Source organism: Pipistrellus kuhlii, unplaced genomic scaffold (assembly GCF_014108245.1).
Source record: "Pipistrellus kuhlii isolate mPipKuh1 unplaced genomic scaffold, mPipKuh1.p scaffold_m20_p_50, whole genome shotgun sequence".
Lineage (NCBI taxonomy): Eukaryota > Metazoa > Chordata > Mammalia > Chiroptera > Vespertilionidae > Pipistrellus > Pipistrellus kuhlii.
Window position 1 is genome coordinate 1294396 of NW_023425552.1, and position 19322 is coordinate 1313717.

At 54.3% G+C, this 19322-nt stretch overlaps 1 protein-coding gene across 7 annotated transcripts in view; it reads right to left on the reverse strand.

The window, feature by feature from the left end:
* CPEB1 (cytoplasmic polyadenylation element binding protein 1) overlaps positions 1-19322 on the reverse strand; it is a 51890-nt gene that overhangs the window by 12749 nt on the left and 19819 nt on the right. For 5 of the 7 annotated variants that reach the window (XM_045573467.1, XM_045573468.1, XM_045573466.1 and 2 more), the window contains one exon: positions 10638-10826. In XM_045573467.1, coding sequence (XP_045429423.1) covers positions 10638-10791 — 154 coding nt within the window. In that variant the 5' untranslated portion in view covers positions 10792-10826. Of the gene's footprint in view, positions 1-10637; positions 10830-11213; positions 11331-19322 lie in introns of those variants that run through there. The other 2 variants (XM_036415649.2, XM_036415652.2) reach the window with 2 other exon arrangements.

The following is a 19322-nucleotide window of genomic DNA, read 5'->3' on the forward strand; positions in this document are numbered from 1 at the left end:
TCCAGTACCGACACTGGCCACACAGGGCCGGGGAGAGGCAGGTACAGGGCAGCTCTGTGAAGCCCGGAGGTCCTGCTGCCTCAAAGCAACAAAACTCCAGCTCCTGCCTGACCAGCGGGGCTCAGTGGTGGAGCGTCAACCTATGAACCAGGAGGTCACGGTTCGATTCCAGTCAGGACACATGCCGGGTTGCGGGTTTGATCTCCAGTAGGGGGCGTGCAGGAGGCAGCTGACTGATGATTCTCTTACATCACTGATGTTTCTGTCTCCCTCTCCCTTCCTCTCTGAAAGTAATAAAAAAATATTTTTAAAAAGACTAATAACAACAAAGCTAAAGCAATCTGACACTTAGGCTTAAGGGGTCAGTACCAGCATTTGGGGAACTCTGTGACACTGGGGACCCTGGTCATAGCTATTTTAAAAAAATATATCTTTATTGATTTCAGAGAGGAAGGTTAGAGATGTAGGGAGAAGGATAGAGAAACAGAAACATAAATGATGACAGAGAATCATTAATTGGCTGCTACCTGCATGCCCCACACCAGGGATCGAGCTCACAGCCTGGTCATGTGCCTTGACCAGAAATGAACTGTGACCTCCTGCTTCATGGGTCAATGCTCAACCACTGAGCCACGCCGGCTGAGCCATACCTGCTATTAGTGCACATGCCCACGTAGCCACAGGAGACCCCTTGAGCGCACACCATGCTCCTCCCTACCCTAACACCCCACAGCTAGAGAGAGAACTCGGGCCACACCCCGAGGCCTAGGACAGTGTGAGCAGGCCTCTCCTCCGAGCACTTCTGAGCAAGGGGCCAGCAAACTCGGGCTCTCTGCGCTGCACCCCCAATGCCAGGCATTTGGGATGGAAGCAGAGTGACATTCTGGCCACGCCCGCTCTGGCTGCGTCACCCCCGGGCGCAGCCCTCGGTCGGCCCTCCTCTGTGTGGCCATGTGCTCTGGGAGGCTCTGCACGTCTCCGCTCATCAAAGGGGATGTCAACCCCTTCACACCACTGCCGGTCAGCACACAGGCAATGTTTACACGTGAAATCGTCAAGAGAGCGGCGCAGAGCCCAGCAAAGACAAGGGAGCACCCGCCAGAGACCAAGCAGGCGGAGGGCAGTGGTTAGCCCTAGAGGAGGCGGCAGAGGGAGGGAGCACCCTCAGTCCTCAAGGGAAGCCCAGCACAGAGCAGCCGCATGACAGCGCCCGCCAACAGCCCAAAGGGAGTATGGGCCACAGCTAGGTGTTCACCCAAGGTTTTAAGGAGAAGTGTTTCTATCTCTCTATCCCTTTCCCTTCTCTTTCTCTCTAAAAAAAGTCAATAAAAACATATTAAAAAAAAAAAAAAAGTGTGTTTGAAAGAGTTCAAAAGCAACAGGGACCCCTTCACTCATGAATCCATCTGCGTTCACTACCATGCTGGTACATCTGTGCTACCAGGCACAATTCCAAGTAACCTGCAAGTTTTTATTATTATTATTAAATTTTTTTATTTTATTTTTTGCAATGTCCACCAAGAAATGCTGAGGCTTTGTCAGATTCCTGTGAAAGCTAGGAAGGATCCCTACCATCTCCTCTTCTCTGAGAAGCCTGTCTGAACAGCAAAGGGCAGGGCAGGCCCCTGGCTGGTAGTCATCAGCCTAGGACCATCCCCTGCCGTGCTCACCATCCCCGGCCAGTCCCCTGCTCTCTCCGGACCAGGCTCAGCCACACGCCTACCGTTTGCTGCTCACCCAGCACGTGCCAGACGCCGTGAGCAAGGAGCACTCCTGGTAAATAACCTCCGCGGAGCCCCGAGAAGTGGGCATTGTTACCCCGCCTTAACAAAAGGAAGCCAACACAAAGGGCAGTGCTTGTGTCGGTAACAGCCAGCGAGGGAGCGGGGGACTGGCTTCTCTCCGACTCCAGGCTGTCATTTCTGGATCGCATCTCTACTAGCAACTTAAAAATAAATAAATAAATAAATAAATAAATGCACAGAACTTGCATCTCGTCTTCATGGTCCCGACACCTCTCTTTTGTTCAAATCCATCAACTATGGACGAGCGATCTCACCACGGAGGTCAGTGCCCTGGGACCTATGTCATCCGGGTCTGAAACCTCCTCCAGGGCTGGCCACTGCAGAAACCTATTCACAGTGCCTCTCGGGCCCACGCCAGACCTTCTGGATCAGACCCTGCATCTTAACAGGCTCCCCGGGGGCGTGTGCACATTAATGCTGAGCAGTGCTGATGATGCAGACATACGCTGAGGTTCTCATCAGCTCCCTTCGCCACACCCGAAAACCTTCAGAACCGAGTTCTTCCCCTTGACTTAGGACTGCGGGTTATTTAGATGCGGCTCTCACAGCCGAATGCCAGCTAATGCCCGAGAGAGGAGAGAAGCCAATGTGTCTGCGTGGGGGCATTTCCCAAGGCGTGTGATCTCTGGGAACCCTGGGCAGGGTTCGGGTAGAGAAGAGAGGAAGAGACGGAGTCAGCAGGAATAACTGAAGAATACAAGGAAGCCGTAATAATGATTTCAGGAAAGCGATGGCCAGAATAAGCTGAACTTTGTAAGATAGACGCAAGGCAAGCAAAGACGTCTATAAGCTCACAAGGAGCAAAAACCAAGAGAGCAACAAAGTCACCGATCATACGATGTGCCCATTAAAACGACAATGTGGTGTCACCTCACACCTGTCAGAATGGCCACCATCACCAAACCAACAAACGCCATGTGCTAGGAGGATCCAGAGGAAAAGGAGCCCTCGTGCACTGCTGCTGGGAGTGCAGACTGGCGCAACCACTGTGGAAGACAGTATGGAGTTTCCTCAAAAACCTAAAAATGAAACTCCCATTTGTCTCAGTGATCCCACTTCTGGGAATATATCCTAAGAAGTCTCAAAACACCCAACAGAATGGATATATGCACCCCGGTGTTCATCACAGTGCAATGTGCAATAGCTCAGACTTGGCAATGGCCCAGTGCCCATGAGCAGATGAGTGGATAAAAAACGGAACACTACGCAGCGGTACAAAAGGAACTCTGACCATTTGCAGCAGCAGGGAGTGACCGTGCCAAGCGAAACAAGCCAGTCAGAGAAAGACAAGGATCACATGATCTCACTCATATGTGGACTCTTAAGTAACAAAACAAACTGATGACTAAAATAGATCCAGAGACACAGAAGCATGTAACAGACTGACCAATTTCAGAGGGAAAGCAAGGGTGTGTGCGTTGGATGCTCAGGGCAGTGGACGGGGAGAAATTAACCATGGAACTTACACACATACTAGAGGCCCCGGTGTATGGATCCCTGCACGAGTGGAGTCCCTTGGGGTGGCCTGCAGGGATTGGGCCCCAGCTTGCACCTGCAGCCCGGCCTGGTGCCGCCCGCTCACCTGCTCCACCATCCCACCGTGGTCCCGCTCTCCTCAGTGCCTCCACGGCCGCCTGCTGCCAGCGACGCCTCGCCCACGCCTGCCATGTTCCACGACAGCCCGTGGTGGTCAGCGCGTGTCATAGCAAGCGAACTCCCGGTCACTCTCCTGGGCAAATGGCCGCCCGAGGGGACAATTTGCATATTAGGCTTTTATTACGTAGGAGGCGATGCATCGCCCAGGACACAGACAACAGTGTGGTGAAGGCTGGGGAGGAGCCAGGGCATGGTGGAGGAGGTCAATGGGAAAATACACACACACACACACACACACACACACACACAAAAGGGGGGGAGGCATCTGTAATACTTTCAACAATAAAAATTAAAAACAAAACAAAAAACAAACAAACCAAGGGAGCAAAAACGCAGGGTGCTGTGAAGGGCACTGCTGGGCCCCCGGACAAAATCGGAGACGAACAGCAGTTTAAGGAGGGTACTGTCTCAGTTTTACATTAGCTGCAGTTGGTAGCTGTTTTGCTATGTTCTTAATGGTTCAGAACTCACACATACAGACACACAGAGAGAATGTGCGAGGGATACAGCAAAGGAGGTAAACGTAAATGATAAATCTGAAATTATTTCCGAAGTTTTTTTAAATGACAAGAAGGAAAACTAATTGGTTCCTATTCGACTTTCTTTGCCTTTCTGGAGGCAGCTGGTCTAACCAGAGCGTGAGTGAGAGGGACTAGAACCCCCTCTAACCTAGAAGAAGAAATAATCTCCTTTTGCCAAAACGGGTTTGGCTCAGTGCATAGAGCGTCGGCCTGTGGACTGAAAGATCCCAGGTTCGATTCTGGTCAAGGGCATGTACCTTGGTTGCGGGCACATCCCCAGTGGGGGGTGTGCAGGAGGCAGCTGATCGATGTTTCTAACTCTCTATCCCTCTCTCTTCCTCTCTGTAAGAAGTCAATAAAATATATTTTAAAAAGAGAAAAGAAATAATCTTTTTTTAAAAACAAAACAAAACAAAACAAAACCCTTAAATGTGTTTGCACAGAAACCTACAGGCACATGGGGGAAGTTCTGCCTTCTGGACCAAGCACACCGACAGGAGCCCACACCCACCGCCCAGGGAACACAGGGCAGGCTGTGCTGGGTGTGCCTCCAGGGACCGTCCCAATGTCTGAATGGGGACACACCTTCCAATCTGGGTGACCCAATTTAAGGACACAATGCTGACTTAGCTGCAATTCAGAGGTGGGGGGGGGGGAAACCTCAGTTTATCCCTACCCAGCCCATCACCCAGACCGACAGAAGTACAATTACTTGCCACCCCAAATGTGTGACAGTGCTTACTTCAAAGAGGACTGAGCACTATTGATAGATCTGGGCTGCAGTCACTTCCCGGCCCAAACCCCCTGAACACTCTACCCCACACTCAGGGAAACGGGAAGGGGCCTGGCCAGATGGCCCAGACAGGGGCACTGCCACTTGGCAAACAGGTAAGACTGGCGTGCCCCGGAACGAACGCCCCTGGTTCCTGTCAGCACCTTGTGCGTCAGTTTCCTGCAAATGTTAGATGGGACGGGCCAAGGACGCCGAGGCAGTAAGACACGGGGGAGACGAGAAAACCTCGTATCAAGGTGCCCGGAGTTTCTCAGGGTGTTTGACGTTTCCTTCAACCACAGAAGCAGCCAGGTTTCGGGAAACGGTCACCCGTGGTCAGACGCCTCCGGGTGACCTCACTGTTCCCCTGCAGGCCACCACCACTCGGGGCCTGGCCAGGTGGGTCTATGAGGATCTCCCGCTCAAAGGAAGGGGGAGCAGCAGAGACTGTGGGTCCCAGGGAGGGATCCACCTTATCCCAGCTCAGCCACGAAGAACCCTGCCTCCCTGCGAGTGAGCAGCACCCACTTCCTCCCGCTGGGAGTCAAGGGAGGAGGGATGCAGCTGGAGGGACCATCCGACGGGGACTCTCATTAAGCCACGTCTACACTGCAGGCCACAGAGCTGCGTCACGGCCAGAGGCCGAGCACTGACCTCGATGGCTTAGGGTGGGGGCTGTGGGAGGGAAGCCCCTCAGCCCCGCTCTGCGTGGCTCCTGTCCCTGGTGGCCAAGGACACAGGGGATCCACATCTCCCCACAGTGACTCAGGGAACAGCGTGCTCTTCTGGGGCGGGCACCCATCCCCACGCACATGCCGGCAGGAAGCGGCCCCAGCCACAGACGGGGAGTCACGGGAGGCGAGGGCCTGGCAGAAGGGCCCAGCTCATTAATGCCACCTCCGAGGGTACAGGAGACCACATCAGCAGTAATATTTTTAGACCGATTGTTAACGTTCACCCTCCTATGCCAGCTCCTGTGGGTTTCGCCGCTGAGTCACTGCTGGAATTTTCTGAAGCCTTGCCCAAGAGGACAAAGGCACCCGAGCCTGGTGACGGCGAGAGCCTCGCACCGGATGGGGCCCTGCGTGGAGGATGCCGAGCGAGAGCTCAGCTTGGGAGATGAGGCCCAGACACCCCGTCGGGTGCTGCCACATAACGGGAAACGTCCCGGAGAGACGCGGGCGGGAGCTAGGACTCCTGTCTGAGATAGGAGGCCGTGAGCCCTCCCTCCTCCTCCCAACCTTTGGTTCCGGCTGTCTGTCCCACATCACCCTGAAGGCCCAGGTCGGACTGGGAGCGCGATACTCCGCCCGGACCCCGGTCCTCAACTCTTCACCCACCCAACTCCGGGCGAGCTCCGAGCCTACCTCCTGCCACTGGCTCTGGGTCCCAGGTCCAGGTCCCTGACATTGCCTTCCCTGACCTCGACCCCTGGGGCAGTTTCATTCACAGTGACTGTCCTTGCAGCCACCACCTCACCCAGGAGGGCCCCACTGTCACGAGGCTTCCCAGAAGCCTCCCCCTCCCCACGGACCACCTGTCCGTCCAGCCGATCAGCACACACGGAGGTGGCAAGAGATGGGAGAGACCTTGTGGTGCAGTGATGCGGCGTCAGGCCTGCTACCCATCACTCAGGAAATACTTAACAAAGAGCCATGACCAGGCTCCATGCTACATGCTGGGAATACAGCTGTGGAGGCCTGGGTGGCCCGGGCAGACGGCAGGAGACCCTGGGCCCGGATGTCCATGCCACACACCGGAGCCCAGCCCCACTTTGGATGCTGTCCGAGGGGCTGTTTGGAAGCACAGCAGCGACAGAAGCAAAATGCAGAGGCCGTCCCTCCCAGCCCCAGCCATCAGCCTGCACCCCCGTGGGAGCAGCCCCGCAGAGCACCCTGGTCAACAGCCGGGCAGAGGCCAGGGTGTGCGCAGGCCTGTCTCCCAGGGGCCTCCACAGAAGGGGAAGAGACAGGACAGGCCCTTGGCACTGCTACCCAGGCACCTGGTCTGCCAGGCTTCTGCACAGGCATCGCCAGGAGCCTTGGTTTCCCAGGTAGACGCTCAGTCACCCACTGCCTGCAGAGCTGTGCCACATGCGGGAGTCACCTGGGGAAGGTAGGGGGACGATCCATCGGGCAGCACAGTGGTGAGCTGAGGCCTGCCTGTCACCTGCCCTGGCCTCCGGGGACCTCGGCGAGGCCACACGTGGCCTCTGGCTCAGGAGCCCGAGCTGTCCATGGAGACACCCTGACCGAAGTGCTCTCGCCCAGCACACGAGGGTTGTGCACGTGGGAACGCAGGTTAGAAGGGCAATGCAGAGCCCGGGCTGTATTCCGGCAGCTGCCGCTTTTGGCCCTTGGCGACGCCTGTGGGCCTACATCCTTGTCTCCCCAGCAGGAGCGGCGCCGGTACCCATTTCCCAGGGCTGTGGGGCATTCAAGTCAGGTGATGCACTCAGCGCAGGAAGCAGTGGGTAAAGCTGGCTGGTCATTGCCACTGCATCCCCATCCCCGATCCCATCCACAGGGCAGCCCTGTCTAGAAGGAAGGGACCCCTCTCCCCCCACCCCCCCAAAGCGCCACATGCAAACAACAGTGGCCTTGAAGGCACAACACTCAAAAGCAGACTCCACTCGGACACCTATGTGGCAGAAGGCCCCACCCAAGAGAAAGGCCCGGGGGCCCGGCTCAGGCTAAGACCCATCGGAAGCTGTCCCAACGCAAAACCCCAGCGCAGTGACCAAGCTGCGAGTGGCACCCTGTCTCATCTGTCTTCCTTTAATTGTCATGGGGATTTTTATTCCCTGAGGTTCCCTTCGGTGCCTAACACAGCGCCTGGCACACAGCAAGCGCTCCACGCTGGTTGCATGAACTTAACCAAGTTTTCCCAGAGGAGCCCTGCCACCTCCGACCCTGCCGCCCTCACGTGTAAAGCTGCCGCTGCCTGGGGCCACACAGCACCCCGCCCAGTCCGAGGAGGAGGTCTGTGCGGAGAAAGCAGGGCCCCAGGCTGTCTGCAGGGACAGCTCCAGGCTGCCCAGAGCCCCCGGAGGAAGAGGAGCTGCTGGTCCTCAGGCGGAGGCGTGTGGGCACTGAGTGGGCTGCGTGTTCCCGCACTGCTGGCTGCTGGCAAGCAGCTGGCGGTGGGAGGGCCACAGCCCACGGCAGCAGGCAGCACCCGGCATGGGCTTCCCAGGAGGCCGGGAACAGAGAGAGAAGGCACGGCCATCCCCACAGCTCCATACTCGAGGACACACGGGTCCAGGGACGGGTGTGTCTCCGGGATCAGGGAGAAAGGTGTGGGCATGCAAACCCTGCCTACAGCCAGACCGCACCCCGGGACCCTCCTCCCCCATCCCTGTGAACGCAAGGGCCACGCTGCAGTCCCTCCCGGATCCACAAAATCACTCTGTGTATCACCGAGTGTGTGTGGTGGGAGGAGAAGCAAACCCCACTCCCACTTCAGAGGCAGCGGCAGTACGGCCCGCTGGGGGGTGGGAAAGCTGGGAGGGCAGGCTGCACCCGAGCTATTTTTTATTAAAGAATAGTTGAGCCGAAACCGGTTTGGCTCAGTGGATAGAGCGTTGGTCTGCAGACTGAAGGGTCCCAGGTTCGATTCCGGTCAAGGGCTGCAGGCACATCCCCAGTAGGAGGTGTGCAGGAGGCAGTTGATGGATGTTTCTCTCTCTCATCGATGTTTCTAACTTTCTGTCCCTCTCCCTTCCTCTCTGTAAAAAAATCAATAAAATATATATTTTTTAAAAGAGTAGCTGACACACGCTATTATGGCAGCTTCAGGTGTACGACGTAGTGATTGGGCGTTCACATACCTTACAGCATGTACCTTCTATACCTTAATAAGTCTCGTACCCATCTGTCTCCACGCAGTTATTGCCATCATATTGACTATCTCCCCTGGGCTGCACATGACATCCCTGTGCCTTACTCATTTTATAACTGGAAGTTTGCACCTTTGTTTCCCCATCACCTTTTCCACCCATGTCCCAGCCCCCACCCCTGCCATCATCAGTGTGATCTCTGTATCTCTGAGTCTGTTCTGTGTTGTGTTTTAGAATACACATATAAGAGGGATCACACGGCATATCTGTCTTTCTCTGTCTGACTTTACTTCACTGAGCACAATTCTCTCCGAGTCCATCCGTGTGGCTGCAAATGGCAGGGTTTCACTCTTTTTTTTTTCTTTTTTTCATATTGCTGAGTAATAACCCAGGCTATTTTTTACAGCTCCATTTCACAGTCACTTTCAGGCCGAGGTCTCCCAGGCCCACGATGGCCCTCCTTCAGGTCTGGGTGCGGTGGCTACGTTGCAGGGGGACCCTCATAGCAAAGGCAACCCGGAGCCAAGGAAGGGCCACACCCCAACCCGACTCGGTGAAAGCCAGAGCCCCGGTCAGCCGCCAGCCACCACAGACAGGTGGCCACTTCCTGGGAGCTCTTCGGTCTTTTGCCCGGACACAGGGGAGCAGAGCACAAGGTCAGCTTTGCGGGCCACCCGGGCCGGCTTCAGAATACTCCACAAAAGCAGCCACCCCAGCCTCCCGGCCAAGATCTGCAAGCATAGAACCCAGCGGTGACACCACACTTCCTCCGCCGGCCTTTCTGGAAAACCCGAGCCGGCTGAAGGCCAGGACTTCAAGCAATCCTACCTTGACCCAGAGGCAGCCACTGAAGGCCAAGCTTTTCCCTACCCACAACCAAATCAAAAACAAAAAATAAAAACCCAACCCCCAGTCCAATGGGCTTTTACTGAAGTTAAGTGGGCATTATAATGTCAGCAGATGCTGCAGCACCAGGCCCTGCAAAGTATCCTAAGCAAAGAGCTGCACCAAACAGGGTGGCGGCCGGAGGAATCAACAAGACGGCACCTGGCTGCCATGGCGGCCGGTGTCGGAGGGGGGAAGGCTGGCAGCTCAGGGACTCCTTGGGCACCAGCAGCCAATGGCTGCCCCCCCTCCACCCTTGCAAAGTAGCTGCTGCCAGTGTTCTTGTGACTGAGGCATACCGTAATTCACAGAAAGCCAAACACGTAGATTTAAGGATGCATGCAGCATTTCTTTAAGTTCACGTTTCTTCCTGACTGCTCCAAGACTAGCATCTGGCCAGCCCTCCCCCTGATGCCCCTGGAGGGAAATAAACGGGCAGCGGGAGGGTCTGAGCCGAAGCTGTCCCAAGGGGGGTCAAGAAGCCCCTTCCTCCTGTCCCCGGGGACTCCCTCACAGTGATAGGAGGCCCTCAAGGGGAGTGGCTCCTCCTTGATCCACTGGGTTACCCTCAACACAAAGGGCCTCTCCCTCCATAGCCCAGTTACCCCAACCCCGCCGACCCCCTCCCGGGATCAATGCCCTGAACCTATGCGAAGCCAACGCCAATATCCCAGGACCACTCAGCCTCCCCTGCCGTGACTCAGAGGGCCACCCAGAGCTCCCTGCTCCTCAAAGGCGCTGAGACACAGAGCCGAGACCTTCAGCCATCAGCCCTGAGGTCCCCTCCCCCTCCCCCTCCCCCAAATGTTTTGCTTCATCATCTCTGAGACAGGCCTGGCCACCAGGGGGGCTTGTCTGGGTCTCCTCCTCTGCCTGAGGCTGGCACCTCGGGGACCTCTCTCGGGGCCACCCGAGACTGACAACTCCGGGGTGCCTGGCGGGATCAGTGAGGGGCCGTGCCTGCCGTTACGGGCGACCATCCGTCCTGCACGCTCACAGCCAGCGTTCCCAGCCCTCGCAGCACAGCTCCATGTTGTGCGTGTGCGGCGGTGGGGGACGCTGAGGGGAAGGAACAACTGTTGCTGCGGGCATCTCCGCTCGCCACCCATGCGCCCCCCTCCCCCCCTCCCCGCCCTGCCGACTCATTCCCGGCCACTCACCGGAGTGTGTGCTGCTCTGGGCTGAGGAATCTGCGTCCTGGGTGCTCCAGATCCGGTCCCAGCCCGTGAGGCTGAGGGACTGCAGGCCAAGGGACAAGTCATTTGCATCTGGGAGGCCCCGGGGAGAGTCTTGCGCAGAGGTGGGGAAGAGCATCCTGCTTGCGACTGCGTCTTCGGAGTCCGGGAAGTCTGCTTCGGACAGGAGGACAGCAAAACCCCAGAGTTAAGGGCTGTTTGGCCCCCAGGATTATCGCCAATAAATATCAATAAAATAATAATAACAGTTTCCCCAGGCTCAAGGGCCAGACATCCACGCGGGCTGGATGCTGCAGCGGCCGCCTCTGCACTTTTGGGGGCGTCAGAGCAAGAGCAGCGGCCATCCAGCCCCCTCCCCACGCACGCACACACCCCTATCCCGTCTGCATTACAGGCAGCATGTGACCAGGCTGCTGATGCTTCCCGCTGCCAGTGACATCAGCCGGCGGGGCGTGCATCGAGAGCGGCACCATCCCTCACAGAACGGAACGGAACGGAACGGGGAGGAGCGGGAGGGGGGACGGCAGGGAGGAGACTTGCCTCCCAGGGAGAAGGCGGCACAACAGCTACTTGCAGCAGCAGCCGGGCGTGGTGCGGAGCCGCCGGTAAGTCGGGGTCTCCGGCGATGGTGGCCGGTGGCCCTCGGGCAGGACGGAGTGGTCCTTGCCGCCGCCGAAGCTGCTGCGACTGCCGGCTCCTGTGGCGCTGCCCTCCTGCCCGCCCCTCCCGTTTCTTCCCTCCGCTCTCCACCCCTAAACCCAAAAACACTCTAGTCCTGGACTCCCTCCAGCTGCTTGCTCAAGCCCTGGCTTTGCAGCTGAATGCAAAGCGCCGGGATCCTGCTGGCAGAAGCCTGCGTGCCGCAAGTGGGCCTCCCCCCCCCCCCCCCCCCCCCCCGGCGGGCGGGCGGCACCCTGAAACAGCAGGGCTGCCACCAAGGGAGGGGAGCCTCCAGAGAAACACGGCACACGTGCACCGTGCTCCCAGCACCACCACCTGGTGCTCCAGGCGTGTCCACAGCGGCCGGTCACAGGGAAGAGGGTCAGTGTGGGCAGCGGGAGGGGGAGTTACCGGGCTGTTGGAGTTATCCCACAGCCCAGTAAGAAGATCTGCCCTGAGATAATCCGGTCCCGGGTCCCCTCACCCCAAAAGGGTGGGCACTGTCACAAGCACCTATATCCGGCCCAGTGCCTCCCTCATCCCACTAACTGTAGGCCTACGTAGGCTAAACACGCCCGCGTCTGACACACCAGAACACGAGACACAGGCTCAGAAGTGGCCTCACGCCCACCACGCCCGGTTCGGCACCTCGCATCGCCCGCTCTGCCTGTCCAGGGGCCTCATCGCCATCTGCCAGCTGTGGGCATCACTGAGGCCGCCGGCTGCCTGCGTCCCCTCTCCTCAGGGTGCTGCTGGGAACCAAGGCTCTACTCCCATGACCACTCACAGCTCCAGCCACAGAGGCTGGCTCTGCCCAGAGCTTTTAGACCCTCCGCCACCTCGTCCTCGACAGCATCCTCTTGGCATCGGTCTTTTTCCAACCAGACGTGGCAGGCCAACCTGGGACCGCCCGCCCGCCTGCCTGTGACAGGGTCCGAGGTGGGCAGAGACAGGCACGATGCTATCAGCCACGGGAGTGCCGGCCAGCGCCTCCTGGAGCCCACAGGCCCCGGCTCAGCCTCCGGGGGAATGGCCGGTCTGTGCGAGGGACTCCTCCCTGGGAGGGTTCTCTTACAGCTCTGCTGCTGTGTCATCCGCCCCGCTGTCCTGCCTGGCTCCCTGTCTGTGCCTGCGAGGCCCTGGTCCAGCACTGCAGAGGCTGCTCCCCCACCCAGCCTGTCTGCCCTCCACGGCCACCCTTCCCCCGAGCTGAGGACACGCTTTTAAAACAATCTGTGTGTGTTCATGACGAGACATCATGCTTTCTTCAAAAACGTCCACCTTGAAGGACCCATTCCTCCCTAAGCCAGCTATCTGTCCAGCCCCCGCTTCGGCCCCAATGGGAAGGCATCTTTGCCCAGAAGCCACTGGCCCCGCTTTCCCTAAAACCAGGGCATCTGTGCACAGGGTGAGCCCATTACCCGGGGGGTGGGGGTGAGGGCCCGGAGGGTCTAATCAGGGACTATTCTCTCGCAGCCCAAAGGCCAGGTGGCGCAGCAGCAGGCCCGGCCCGGCGTCCCTGGAGCCTGCTGTGCATACAGAACCTCAGGACCCACTTGAGGCCTGTGGAATCCATCCGTGTTCCAACCATTCCAACGTGAAGGAAGTTGGAGCATTACTGACCTGTACAGCCCACGCCCGCTTCCCCCCCGCCGGCCGCCCTGGGCCGCAGCGGTGGGCCTGCGGGAGGACGCTGGGGACCTACGGCCACGCTCACGCACCCAGGAGCCTGTGGGTCTGAGTTCACACCCCTCGGCCATCGCTGCGGCACCCCCACCGCAGATGCCACCCTCATTGTGTCCTTTTCCCTCGCCCTGCTTCTTCCACGCAAAGGATGCCTTCACTACAATCCTAGTCCTAACATCAAGAGGCCTGGGAAGCTGGAACCAGTGTGGCTCAGTGGATAGAGCGTCGGCCTGCGGACTCAAGAGTCTCAGGTTCGATTCTGGTCAAGGGCATGGACCTTGGTTGTGGACGCATCCCCAGTGGGGGGTGTGCAAGAGGCAGCTGATGGATGATTCTCTCTCATCGATGTTTCTAACTCTCTATCCCTCTCTCTTTCTCTCTGTAAAAAACCAATCAATAAAATATATTTTTTTAAAGGGGGGGGGGGGGCTGGGAAAAGGAACTCACTTTCTAAGTCTGATCGGCCCTGCTTTGCTCCCAGCTCCGCGCTGTGTGAGCTCAGCCGAGTCACTTAGCCTCTCTGGGCATCTTCTCCTCTGCAAAGCAGCCGCCTATCGGGTATTTCGTGAGAACTGCACAGAGCAGTCGGTACAGGGGCTGGCACAGGTATTTGTATCAGGATCTCCCTTCCGTCAGGGTGACCGTATAATTTACCCCTCGAACCAAAAGACACTTCGGAGAGAGAAGGGGGCAAACTCACGGCAGGACAGCAGGTCACACAGGACAGTCCTGGGTGGAAGGCAGGCTTGATCGCTCTGCAGCCATCTGTGGCCCGAAACGTTTTACTCAAAAACCTCCTTTCTGACGCCCCACTGGTCCTCTTTCCAAACGCGCCCGGTCTGCTCCCCTGGGACGGAGTGTGGGGAGTGAGCTGTCAGCACGGGCTGGCAGGCAGTGCGGTCAAAGGTCTGAGAGCGAAAGGCTGGCTTCACTGAGCAGAAGCCTGGGTTTGCTGCTTAAACTCCCATCTGATGCTGGGCGGGAACTCGGCCCTTTTTCCTGGAGAATATTCTTTATCATCTTTGCTGGGTACCAACGAGACGTGCAAAGCTATCTTCAATAACCAGCAGTCTAAGGCAGTCCGTCTGAACAATGTCTCACCTTGAATGCCATCTCCTGTAAGGCTCTCTTATTCAGACCTGCATGAAGTTTGTGATTTAAGTTCTTAAATCTGGTGAGCTGGGGACTCTGGCTCCAGGGCTCAGAGTGACCGTCTGCGTCCTCGGCATAAGACCCTGCCTGCCCTCGGATGACCCCTGCTGCAGCAAACTCAGCACACGTTTGGCTCAGGGTCCCCTGTAACCATCATTCTTGAGCTTCTGACAAAGAGGGGAAGTCAGACAAGAGAATGGTGCCTGTGAGGACAAACTCCATTTCAAAGGCAGGTGGTGACCGCACAAAGTCAGGAGGAGCCGGGAGAGCCGGGAAGAGCCGAGGCTGGAATGTCAAACTGATGCCGGGGCAGGCAGCGAGGAAGCTCTGTAAACTCTCAGACAGGAAATCCAGTGGTGGAGGCCCACGGGGAAGCAGAGATCAGAGCAGGGAGGCCAGGGAGGAGAGGCAGAGGCACAGCTGGGTGCTGCCCCTTAGGCCGTGGTTCTCACTGGGTGAAAGTTCTGTGTGCTGATGGGCAATGTTGATAAACAGAAAATATGCAGCTACTGTGTGGAAGGAGCAGGCTCTAATAGATTTATTTTCCTCTAGTGACTGCACAAACATTATAACAATACAAAATAAAACATGTCCTCTGCCTTTTTTTTTTAACCTTTTTATATTTTAAACACACGCACTGTTACAGTTTGTACAGCAAACGCACTTGAGCTCTTTTACAAAGCCTCAACCTCACCCCAAATTCCAGTCCCTGGGGACGGCAGAGATAGGACATGGGCCATGCGTCCCCATTAGATTCGTTCCAACACCTGACTTTACAATCAGCACTGACTAATTAAAGTTCTAACAAGTCCATAAAGTAGCATTTCTAAGACTATTTCTAAAAAGTCTGTTTAAAAGACCCCTTCCCGTCGGGACCGGTTTGGCTCAATGAATAGAGTGTCGGCTTGGGGACTGAAGGGTCCCGGGTTCGATTCCGGTCAAGGGCATGTACTTTGATTGTGGGCATATCCAGAGTAGGGAGTGTGCAAGAGGCAGCTGATCGATGACTCTCTCTCATCGATGTTTCTAACTCTCTATCTCTCTCCCTTCCTCTCTGTACAAAATCAAAATTTTTTTTTTAAATAAAAATAAAAAAATAAAAGACCCCTTCCCCCACCCCCACCCCCAAAATCAAGAAAACCCAAAGATGATTTTGAAAATCCGTTTGGCAACTGAAAGAGCAGACACACAGGAAGCCCGACGCCAGTCCGGGTCTCCCAGCTGCCATGCACCGTGGCCCCCAATGCCAGGGAGCTGCCTGTTCCCAGACTACCATGGGCACTCGGAGGACATGGGAGCCTCTTTAGAGCACTGATTCTCATGCAGTGGATCTCAGTCAGGCCCCGGATTTTGCATTTCTAACCAACGCCTGTGTGACGTCGACACTTGGAGCAACGAGAGTTTGAGACGGTTTTTCTGCCCCAGGCTCTCTCTTCCAGGTGATTCATCCCATTCTCACCCAACCTCTTTCTTCACCGCATTCATTCTCCTCAACAAGGCCCTTTCCGAGGTTCCCCAAGGTCCCTCCGATGGAAGCCCTGGCTCACCTGTCAACCTGCCTCTCACACCACTCACCGGAAGGAAAGGCTGTTCTCCTGAGATCACATCCCAGAACCACCTCTCATCTGTCTGTCTGTGTGCCCACACGTGCAACAGGGACTCATTAGAGGAGCAAAAAGGACATTTTAACTGTACGTTCAAAATCACATGGCAGGTTAAGGGATAAGAGAGAACATTAAGCCGAAACCAGTGTGGCTCAGTGGATAGAGCGTCGGCCTGCGGACTCAAGGGTCCCAGGTTCGATTCCGGTCAAGGGCATGGACCTTGGTTGCGGGCACATCCCCAGTACGGGGTGTGCAGGAGGCAGCTGATGGATGATTCTCTCTCATCAATGTTTCTAACTCTCTATCCCTCTCCCTTCCTCTCTGTAAAAAATCAATAAAACATATTTTAAAAAGAGAGAGAGAACATTAAGTGACCTTTGTACGGTACGTCCTACCATAAAAATATGATCGTTGGGTTATTTTAGTGCGACCACTTCCAATAATCTCCAAATGAGTACTGTCAATTATTTCAAAGCGATTTCTATAATGTTTCTTACAATAAATATTACAAATGAGTTAGGTTTGACAATGTCACATACCATGTTTGTGTATTGGAAGATTCAATATTGTTAAAAAGCAAATTCCCACCAAATTGATCGACACAGTCAATGCAGCCCTAGGAAGATACGGGTCTTCGAGCAAGTCAGGGGGAAACTTGAACAGATGGCATAAAACAGCCTATGGGCCGAAACCGGTGTGGCTCAGTGGATAGAGCATCGGCCTGCAGACTGAAAGGTCCCAGGTTCGATTCTGGTCAAGGGCATGGACCTTGGTTGCGGGCACATCCCCAGTGGGGGCGGGAGGGGGTGCAGGAGACAGCTGACTGATGTTTCTCACCCATCGATGTTTCTAACTTTCTTCTTTTAAAAAAAAAAATATATTTTATTGATTTTTAACAGAGAGGAATGGAGAGAGATATAGAGCTAGAAACGTCGATGAGAGAGAAACATTGACCAGCTGCCTCTTGCACACCCCCTACCGGGAATGTGCCCGCAACCAATGTACATGCCCTTGACCGGAATCGAACCTGGGACCTTTCAGTCCACAAGCCGACGCTCTACCACTGAGCCAAACCGGTTTCAGCTGATGTTTCTAACTTTCTATCCCTCTCCCTTCCTCTCTGTAAAAAAACAATAAAATATATTAAAAAATAAATGATTAAAAAAAAAAAAAACAACACACACACACACACACACATAAAACAGCCTATGGGAGAAACACGGCACTCGATCGGAGAGACCTGTGAGCGGAAGCTAAAACTGTAAAGCTTCGCTAGGAAAACAGAGCGTCTCTGTGACTTGGTTGCGGCGACTCAGCAAGCGGCAATCCTGAGGAGGAACCGTGATAAACTGGACCTGCCCAAATAAAAAACTTCTGCTCACCAAGATGCCATTAGGAAGATAATGAGGCGCACTACCCAATGGGAGGAAGTATCCGTGACCCTATCTGACTAAAGGCTAATTTCCACAATACATAGGAAGCCTTAATGAAAGTAGAGGAAAAGAACAGTTTCGAAAGGGCACAGCCTCTTCTTGCAAAGGCATTTCACCAGGATGTATAAATAGCAGATAAGCCCCTGAAAAAAAGTGCCCAGCGTCCTTCGTCATCAAAGAGATGCAAATTAAACCACAATGAGAACCGCCAGATGCCCCGTTAGAAGCACGGCAGGGAGCCGTGAACAGAGGACTTCACACCGAGGTTGGGGAAAATGAAGTCACTTACCCCCCCCCCCCCCCTTTCCCCTGACAAATAGCAAGCCTGATGGAACTAATTGGTTTGACAATAAGAACGAACTTGGTGAAATTAGATTGTACGGTTGACATCACCACAAGCAGATTAAGTTAAAAATCTATAGACCCGGGGTTTTGACACACAACAAACGTAAAGCAAGTAACAGGATAAAGAGTGCTTTTAAGATATCGTATTGGCAGAGGTGTGTGTTTAACAGTACTTCAACGTTCTCAATTCTTCAGGCAAACTGAGCTCAACGAGGTCTCAAAGTGAAAGAACAACAGACAAGGTTAGTAGTCACCTGAAAATTTTCACAAAGCATTCTTGGTATACTTCCCCCCCCCCCCCCCAAAAAAAACAACTGAGAAATTCGTGACAGCTGACTTAGTAACAAACCTTTTCACAGATTGGACAGTTTCTAGTTCCTTCTTATCAACAAACATGAGAAAGTGGAACCATAAGCATATACATGCCTAAAAATAAGGATGACCGATTTTTTTCCTTTTGCACAGAATTCCAGGTTCAACCAATGGAGCGATCCTGTTCTAGCAACGCCTGAATGTCCCCTGTGCTTATTTACGTGAACAAGTTTACTCAGAGCCCCAATCCATAAACAAATAATAGGAATATATCTGGTGCTTAAAAGTCTGAGTCATTCCAGCAATAAGTGAGTCATCGAATATTACACGATTTTTTTAAATGCTTCACTTATCTCATTATGAAGCATTTCCAATAAAGAATGATTAAATTATAAAACTGTATCAAAATCTATTGTATTTAGATTGTTTTAATCAATTGTCCTAGCAATCACAATCCTGATCATGTACAGCCTCTAGTCACAGGAAGTCATTTAAAATTTCAGATTTAGCCCTAGCTGATTTGGCTCAGTGGACAGAGTATTGGCCCTGAGGACTGAGGGTCCCGGGTTTGATTCCTGGTCAGGGCACATGCCTGGGTTGCAGGCTCAATTCCCGGTGGGGGGCGTGCAGGAGGCAGCCGATGAACGATTCTCTCTCATCATTGATGTTTCTCTCTCTCCCTTTCTCTCTCTGAAATCAATTTAAAAAAAATTTAACTTTTTTCAGATATACGTGCTATTTTTGTTGCAGAAAAGAACAGCACGATCAACAGAGATTCCATAAAATATTACATTAGGATAAAATTCTGCAGGAGAAGCAGACTGGAAATATGAGTAAAACAAGAAAAGGAATGATGAGAAAATTCCCACTGTTAAAAAAAAAGAGTTCACACATTTTAGAATAGATGACAGGCACCAAATCTCTACAATTTCTGATTCCACCGGATACATTTTCACTTACGATGAAAATTCGATGATCGGGTTAACGTGCCAGAGTACTTTACATAACATTTTACCATTTTTCAGGGCACAATTCTGAGCCGTTAAGTACACGCACATTTCTGTGCACCTGTCACCACTATCCAGCGCCGGAACTGTCTCACCTCAGATGAAAGCTCTGTGCCCATGAAGCACAAACTTTCCACTAGCCCCCAATAGCCCCTTTCTGTCTATAAATTCAATTATGCCAGGTACCTCACAGAAGTGGAACCATATAATATTTTTTTAATATATATTTTATTGATTTTTTACAGAGAGGAAGAGAGAGGGATAGAGAGAAACATCGATGAGAGAGAATCATCTATTACTTGCCTCTTGCACACTCCCTACTGGGGATGTGCCCGCAACCAAGGTACATGCGTTTGACCGGAATCGAACCGGGGACCTTTCAGTCCGCAGGCCGACGCTCTATCCACTGAGCCACACCGGTTTCGGCTGTCTTTTTTTTTTTTTTTTTTT